The 9,271-nt window shown below is 41.0% G+C and overlaps 1 protein-coding gene across 1 annotated transcript in view; it reads left to right on the top strand.

The window, feature by feature from the left end:
• Positions 1-5,650: 5,650 nt before the first annotated feature.
• The window catches only part of LOC126267726 (methyl farnesoate epoxidase-like), a 65,328-nt gene continuing 61,707 nt past the window's right edge, over positions 5,651-9,271 (top strand). Inside the window, exon 1 of the mRNA XM_049973028.1 lies at positions 5,651-5,780. Within this exon, the coding sequence (XP_049828985.1) occupies positions 5,651-5,780 (130 nt within the window). The remainder of the gene's footprint in view (positions 5,781-9,271) is intronic.

The following is a 9,271-nucleotide window of genomic DNA, read 5'->3' as shown; positions in this document are numbered from 1 at the left end:
GTCGTCAGCAAACCTCAGAGTATTTATTTCTTCACCAAGTATCTTAAATCCTACTCCAAATTTTTCTTTTCTTTCCTTTCTGCTTGCTCAACATACAGATTGAATAACGCCTGGGATAGGCTACAACCCTGTCTCACTCCCTTTCGCACCACTGCTTCCCTTTCATACCCCTAGATTCTTATATGTACCGTCTGGTTTCTGTACACATTGTAAATAGCCTTTCGCTCCCTTTATTTTACTCCTGACACCTTCAGGATTTGAAGGAGAGTGTTCCAGTCAACAATTTTAAAAGCTTTCTCTAAGTCTACAAATGCTACAAACGTATATTGGCCTTTCTTCAATCTATCTTCCAAGAACAATCGTAGGGTCAGTATCGCCTCGCGTGTCCCAATATTTCTGCGGAATCCAAACTGGTCTTCCCCGATGTCGGATTCTACTAGTTTTTCCATTTGTCTGTAAAGAATTCGCGTCAGTATATTGCAGCCGTGATTTATTAAATTGATAGTTCGGTAATTTTCACACCAGTCAACACCTGTTTTCTTTGGGATTGGAATTGCTATGTTCTTCTTAAAGTCTGAGGGTACTTCGCCTGTGTCATTCATCTTGCTCACTAGATGGCAGAGTTTTGTTAGGCCTGGCTCTCCCAAGGCTGTCAGTAGTTCTAATGGAATGTTGTCTACTTCCGGGGCTTGTTTCGACTTAGGTCTTTCAGTGCTCTGTGAAATTCTTCACGCAGTGTCATATCTCCATCTTCACCTACGTCCTCTTCCATTTCCATAATATTGCCTTCAAGCAAATCGCCCTTGTATAGACTCTCTATATACTTCTTTCACCTTTCTGCTTTCCCTTCTTTGCTTAGGACTTGTTCCATTCGAGCTCTCAATATTCATACAGGTGGTTCTCTTTCCTCCAAAGATCTTTTTAATTTTCCTGTAGGTAGTATCTACCTTACTCTTAGTTATACATGCCTCTACACTCTTACATTTGTCCTCTAGGTATCCCCGATTAGCCATGTTGTACTTCCTGTAGATCTCATTATTGAGACGTTTGTACTGCTTTCGTCTGTTTCATTTACTGCAGTTTTATATTTTTTCCTTTCATCAGATACAATATCTCTTCTGTTACCCAAGGATTTCTACTACCCCTCGTCGTTTTACCTACTTGATCCTCTGCTACTTTCACTGTTTCATCTCTCAAAGCTACCCAGTCTTCTTCTACTGCATTTCTTTCCCCTGTTCTTGCCAATCGTTCCCTAAAGCTCTCTCTGAAACTTTCTACAACCTCTGGTTCTTCCAGATTATCCAGCCCCCATCTCCTTACATTCCTACCCTTTTGCAGTTTCCTTTTCTTTAATCTACAGTTCGTAACCGATAAACTGTAGTCGGAGTCCACATCTGCCCCTGGAAATGTCTTGCAATTTAATATGTGGTTACTAAATCTCTGTCTTACCACTATATAATCAACTTGAAACCTTCCAGTGTTTCCAGGCCTCTTCCACGCATTCAACCATATATCATGATTCTTAAGCCAAGTGTTAGTTATGATTAGTTATGCTCTTTGGAAAATTCTACCAGGCGGCTTCCTCGTTCATTCTGTACCCCCAATCCATATTCACCTACTAGTTTTCCTTCTCTTCCTTTTCCTACTATCAAATTCCAGTCCCCATGACTACTAAACTTTCGTCTCCCTTAACTATCTGAATAATTTCCTTTACCTCATCATACATTTCTGCAGAGCTAGTTGGCATATAAACTTAGTACTGTGGTAGAGGTTGGCTTCGTGCCAATCTTGACCACATTCACGCGTCCACTTCGCTGTTCGTTGTAGGTTATCCAAGTTCCTATTCTTTTAATCATTATGAAACCTATTCCTGAATTACACTTATTTGGTTTTGTATTTATAACCCTGTATTCACCTGACCAGAAGTCTCGTTCCTCCTGCCACCGAACTTCACTAATTCCCACTATATCTACTTAAACCTATCCATTTCCCTTTTTAAATTTTCTAACCTACCTGCCCAATTACGCGATCTGACATTCCACGCTTCTTTGCGTAGAACACCAGTTTCCTTTCTCCTGATAGCGACGTCGTCAGCAGTCCCGAATGGGGAATTATTTTACCTCCGGAATATTTTACCCAAGAGGACGTCATCATCATTTAATCATATAATAAAGCTGCATGCCCTCGGGAGAAATATGCAGCGGTAGTTTCCCCTTGCTTTCAGCCGTTCGCAGCACCGGCATAGCAAGGCCATTATGGTTACTGTTACAAGGCCAGATCAGTCAATCATCCAGACTGTTGCCGCTGCAACTACTGGAAAGGCTGCTGCCCTTCTTCAGGAACCACGCGTTTGTCTGGCCTCTCAACAGATACCCCTCGTTGTGGCTACATCTACCGCGATGAGGCACGAAAGCCTCTCCACCAGTGACAAGGTCCACGGACCATGGACGCCTTAGATACCATAAAAATACGACAACGCAGTCACATCTCGGGAAATATTTAATGACGAGAATGTTGTTGGTTTTAATTTTCTGTGTCTCTGGACATTAAACATATATTTAAACGTGACGTTACATTTGAGTGAACGAAATGTGCACTTCCAGTGTCATGTCAGGTGATCTGGGTGGCCAAATCATTCTCTTGTATTGTCCAGACTGGTCTTCAAACCAATCGTGAACAATTGTTGCCCGATGACATGGCGCGTTGTCATTCATAAAAAATCGATCGTTGTTTGGGAACATGAAGTCAATGGATGGCTGCTAATGGCCTCCAAGTAGCCAACTATAACCAGGACCCACTCCCTTCCATGTAAACACACCACACAACATCGTAAAGGTATCAACAGTTTTCACAGTGCCTTGCTGACAACTTGGGTCCATGGCTTTGTATTGTCTGCGCCACACTCGAACCCTACCATCAGCTCTTACCATTTGGAATCGGGACACATCTGCCCAGGTCATGCTTTTCAGTGGTCTAAGGCCCAGTCGTCACGAGCCCAGAGAGGCTTGCAGGTGATGTCTTGCTGTTAGCAAAGGTACTCGCATCAGTCGTCTGCTACCATTGCCCATTAATGCTAAATGTCGCCTCACTGTCCTAACAGATACATTCATCGTATATCTCACATTGATTTCTGCGGTCAGTTATCACTGACAACTCTATGAAAATGCCACTGCTCTCAGTTGTTAAGTAAAGGTCATTTTCCAGTGCATGGTTCATGGTGAGAGGTAATGACTGAAATTTTGTATTCTTGTCACGTTCTTGACACTGTGGATCTCAGAATATTGAATTCCCTAATGCTTTTCTACATGGAATGTCCCATGCATCTTGCTCCAACTACCATTCCGCATTCAAAGTCTGTTAATTCGTTTCGTGCAGCAGTAACCACCTTGGAAAGCTTTTCACATATATCACCTAAGTGTAAATAATAGCTCTGCCAATGTATGTTCTTTTACACCTTGTGTACACGATACCACCGCCATCTGTATATGTGCATATTGCTATACTATGAAGTTTGTCACCTCAGTCTAATTTCTGTTACACATCGGAATAGAGGAGGGGAAGGAATTAAATTTTTCTTAATATCACAGTACCACAGCCACAGGTGATGCCAGACAGAGGTGTTGGCATAGCTGTGCAGCAGAAAGGAACAATAAGCTCTGTAAGTCGGTCATGTACATAAGCACACACTGCTACATTGGTGCCAACCACCAAGCACAAGTTACACATTCAGAAAAAAGGTGCGCTGAGACGAATGGACAGAGACATCAATATTTGTTAGCCCTTGTGACGTGAAGAAACATGCGTTACCTCAGATGCAATAACGCATTTCAGAGACCTAACACTGCAGTTAAGCAGCTGTAACAACTTTTAGTGTGAAACAAGGACTGCTGACTTCTGGTAAACAAATGGGCCACATTCACTCATAATGAACAGAGCTTCACATCTTCCCTCAAGCCATAAATACCTCAGTTCCCCAGATCTGAATGCAGTTGGTCATTAGGGGTGATGGCGTTCATACCAATAGCATTCAGTTCAGTGATGTTATGGTTTAGTGACATTTATGTTTTACATATTTCAGCAATTCTCATAAACATGCTGCTTACCATTTCTGAGAAGGAAACATTCAGGTAACCATGAACTCTCACTCATCGGCCTTGCCATTGGTGGCCATCTATCACTTTGATGATATGGAGGCTGAGGGTCTTCCAACACCAATACATCTCATGGTGCTTATCACATTAACATATCGTCACTGCAGGGTCAACATGCCATCCAGTGCCTCAGTTTCTAATCTTCATGGTAGGCACCTTGCAGGTGCTACAGCCTACAAGTCCAATGGGGATTGTCCAACTACATGACTTCGAGCAGTATGGTACATCTCAATAGGTCAACACAGATCATTGTCATCTTCCAGAGTGGGATTGAAGGTGCCCTAAACAGTGTAGGAACACTCACACTATAGCTCCACCTGCAGAAAGGCAGGCAGCAGCTCACAAGACATCAGCTGAACTGCTGGAGAAGTGGCACTGGTGACAGCCAAGCCAGGCGAACAACAGGAGCCACTGGAGTTCCAGAACGTCCCTGGTATGAAATGTCAGCTGCTGGTGATGAGGAGAAACTGAATAGTAAATCTGAACCAATAAATGTAAACATGATAATCATGTTTTATTAGCGCCAAAAGATATTCTACAGGCCCATATCCTGACAATATTGAGGTGCCTCCACCTGGCACCGCTACAGTTCATAGATTCTGTGATAGAGTTACATCGTTGGGGGCTGTATCTATGCATCCCAGGAATGTACTATCTTTGTCAGGTGAAAGCGGCTACCTTTAGTTTACAACTGTGATTTGAGATGCCTTAAAATGTTTTAAGAAGAGTTTTATGTTTGAAAAAACTTGTCTGTTACTGGGTTTTTACTTTTGATGGTGTCTAATGGCACAGAAACTTATGTGTTCCACTACAGGACGATATAAATATTTTATATAACAGCAAATACATGTTGTGTTGCCATTTATTGATTGGTTTCCTTGTTTTATAGCATCTGTAATGGTAGTACATTATCTCAAAACATATACTGCTAAAAATTTCACACAGAAGGCAACTGGTGGCTTAACATTCTCAGTACCAAAAATTCACGTGCAAAAATTTTTAGGCCTAACATTACCATGAGCTACGGTTGTTGTATAATAAATTCACAGAAATAAAGCGACATCTATCAAATATGGTCCATAGACGTCCGAATATGTTTGCATAAATAGACAAAGATATACGTTGTGTTTTTCAAAACACAACGTTTAAAAAACCAAATTTAATTGATGAAAAAGAATTCAACTGAAACTTCCAACCCCAAAAAGATGATTGGGAATGATGCCTACTTTGAAAATGACAAGTCGAAACGATTTTCCCAATCACAACTTGTGCTCTGTCTCCAATGACCTCAATGTCGACGAGAAGTTATGCCCAGATTTTTTTTTCTTTGTACTTCTGACTTGATACTGAATATCTGGTTGGGTAGGGCGTGAAACATTGAGCTGATTGACAGGTGTATTGGCTGTGCAGGAGTAACGTTGGTGGATGGCAAGTTGTGGCAGGAGCAGCGAGCCTTCGTGATGCGCCACATGCGCTCTCTGGGCTTCAGCGGGGCTGCTATGCAGGCATTGGTGGGTGAGGAGGTGCGCGCCCTGCTGGAAGAACTGAGCGACAGCGGTGGGAGGCCGACGCAGCTCAAGAACCTGCTGCCACGCTCCGTGCTCAACGTCATTTTCCAGTTCTGCGCTGGTGAGTGTGCCCAACCTTCCAACGACTGCTGACCAGTGTGTAATTTGTGGTTCTTCCTCTCCTTCTCACTTAATTAATCCAGTCACATAAAATACGGAGCTGCAGTTGCATGTTGCTGTGGCATTCAAATTGTAAGACAAGCTCAGCTTACCAATGCGTTGTCAAGCTGTGAATTACTGCTCCCAGGACCATCGCGGCCTTTCAGTAGGGGTGCCGTAGTGGTTTTATAAAAACAGTACTTTCGTTCATTTGCTTCATGAGTAAAGGAACAAGTGTGCGCTAGTATTGATATCTATCAGGCTGGCAATGAAGTGCTTTTACTATGGCAGTTAAATCCTACTATATAGCTCATTTGCTTTTATTTAGCAAAGAAATTTTGAAGGCAACTTTTGTCGAATACAGATCGTTTTAAATTGTTGTTTCCATTTGTGATTTGTTTTTCTCTGTCAGCGTGGACAAATCATTAAATGCAAGTACAAAACGTGATATTTCAAATGTATCAATCGATTGTAAAGAGACGAACAGACGGAAATGTAGGAAATGGAACGACAGATTCTTGAATTCCGGTTTTAAATGTTGGAAATGAAGATCGACCTCAGCGTGTCATTTTTAAGCATGTTTCCTAATAAAATGAAATAATTATTGCATTCAAATCACGGTAGTGTGGTCAGCAATCCATGAGAACACTGTCCCACAAAAAAAACTTACACTAAAGCTGTTACGATTACTATAAAAGCTCTTCACTCATATAAGAAAGTAGCCTACTTTGTGGCAAAGAGAAAGAAAGACATTATTCTACTAGATGCTCTGCACATGGTACCTATTATGATAAGTACATAGGTGCCAAGCCACTGGTAAGGGTACCTTTGTCAGACCGCAGTACTAGCCATCGAATGGTGAATAAAGCTGACGACTGTATTGTTCAACTGCCTGAAAAACTCACAGGTAGTTGTGTTTCTCTGTTCTCTTTGATAAAGCTACAAACAACCACAATGATGTGCATCTAACTTATTACGTGTGGTTTAAAAATGATAAAAAGTTTCACGAAGATCATCTTTGTGGCAGGAAAATAACTTTTCAAGCAAAAGCAGTCTTTTATATTTGAAAGAACAGGCACCAAGCAGATTCCGCAGCTGTGATATGTATTATGTAAATTGAAGGTAGAGGGGGAGAGGAAGAAAAGGAAAGGGATGGAACTGAAGGTATCAGCTGCTTCGGGACTTTCTGTGTAGTGAGCGGCGACGAATGAAGATGTGTGCCGGACCGAGACTCGAACCCGGGATTTCCTGCTAATTAGACAGTTGCATTAGCCGCTATGCCACCCGGACACACACAGTGTTAATGGTAAAGTGCGCGGGCTATCTCGGTACGCGCCTCAGCTGATTCACCCTCCCACCTGGCGCCACCGCTTTTCCGTAGTCCCTGTCCATGTCCTCCATGCTCACTAATTTTGTATTCTCATCGGAGACCGAATGTAAACGTGCACCCGCTCTGGTGGTAGTGCATTCATAGCCCTATGAGGCGTAGCAGTTATATGAATGTGTAGTGTCTCTTCTTTCGGACAAATCACTTTGCAATGATAACAGTATAACTCAAAATATTTTGTTTTGTTATTCCTTCCCATACAAAACTCTTCCCTAAAAATATCTACACTCAGCCACTCTTGTTAAAAAGTTATCTTTGTTTAACATTCACACTGAAGCAACCAATGCTACATTACTTTATCTGATTAATTAATCAGGTAGTGACTGATCATGAAGTCCTTTCCGTTTTCGTTCTACTATTAATATGCTTCTCCACGACAGTCACTGATTCTCAGATATGGTCTGTATCAAACATAAATCTCTTGACTAATCCAAAGCAGCTTTCTGCTAACTAACTAAAATATTTTCCGATCTACAAACGGAAGTAACACTTTTTACTATTAATTTCACTTTCTACCAAGTTCTACACGTTATTCATATGGGGGCATAGCAGCGCATGACCACTCCATAAGGAAGCTCAACATTGACTTTCCTTCTCATGCAAAGACCGTGCAGTACCACTAGCTCTGGGGCGTTGTTGTCATTATACAGCAAGGCACTGCTTTTCAGAGAAACAGGTGCGAGCAGTGAAGGAAGGTGTGCAATGTCAGTGCGCTGTGGCATCAGAGATGTCAGTGTTCATTTATATTCCCCATACACTTTTTTTCAAAAATGTGAGAAAGTAGGTTTTTTTGATAACCAATAGAGAATAAAATATAAATCCCATAAGCAAACAAATAATCGATGAACAACCCAACAATGTCTCCTTCCTGAGTTATCACATTGCAATCCAGCAGAAACATCAAGTACATTCGCATTCTCTCGTCCCTACGCTCAAAATTATGAACTTTACAATTTGTTTATGTATCTAATTAGATGGTAATCAACATACAAAGAAATCTACTTTGTCTTATTGCGAGAATGATTAGAAGAAAATTTAAAAAATTCCTTTCCCGTATGTACCACATCCTAATCATACTATTGTTAATGATTACTAATGTAAATCTATGCAAATTACGTGTAATGGTTGTACACAAAAGAAGTCCCATTACCAAATCGTTAAGTTACTGAACATACTTCTTGCCACTGTATAACATACTTCAATTCTACATTTCCATAACATCAGAAATTATGACATCAATGATATTTTGTATTCCGCTACTGATCAGCCTAAGCAAACGAATATTATTGCTGCTCAGCATTTTATAAGGAATCAAGAATAATATTTACCACGTATTGCTACATATATAGTAAGAGAGGCAAAAGTGGAAAATATCTCAAGAGCGTACAACATGCTGTCACCATATATACTACAAATAATTGTTTAAGTATATTTGTTATGTTAACACACAGAAATAAAGGTTTATTTGTGTGTAAGTAATGAAACACAGGCAGAAAATGTGGTATCTGCAGTTGAAAAAATAAAAAATATAATTAATACAAATTTTAGGACATTTTTGTGGAACAATACACTCACAAAATAAACGTATTTGGCGTATTAGTTAACCACACAACACTTTTAGCAATACAAACACTGAATGACAGAGGGACAAATTAGCTGATTCATAACGCCAGACGGCAGACACCAGATGGGTGTGTTGAAAGTCGATTGTAGCCACAGAGGATGGAAGTAAATAGGCTGCACAAGATGTGCCAAGCTTCGCCCTCCATCTGTGTACCCACGACCACTGAGGTACTGGTCGCCCCACGCCAAACTTAGTTTTCACATAAAAATATAAATACACTATTTTCGGATTCGCTCTTGTTCTTAACCGTGCTGTCTTTCTTATTCGGTAAAAAATACACTACTGGCCATTAAAATTGCTACACCACGAAGATGACGTGCTACAGACGCGAAATTTAACCGACGGAAGAAGATGCTGTGATATGCAAATGATTAGCTTTTCAGAGCTTTCACACAAGGTTGACGCCGGTGGCGACACCCACAACGTGCTGACATGACGAAAG

Source organism: Schistocerca gregaria, chromosome 4 (assembly GCF_023897955.1).
Source record: "Schistocerca gregaria isolate iqSchGreg1 chromosome 4, iqSchGreg1.2, whole genome shotgun sequence".
NCBI lineage: Eukaryota > Metazoa > Arthropoda > Insecta > Orthoptera > Acrididae > Schistocerca > Schistocerca gregaria.
This window is presented reverse-complemented; position numbering and strand designations above follow the sequence as displayed.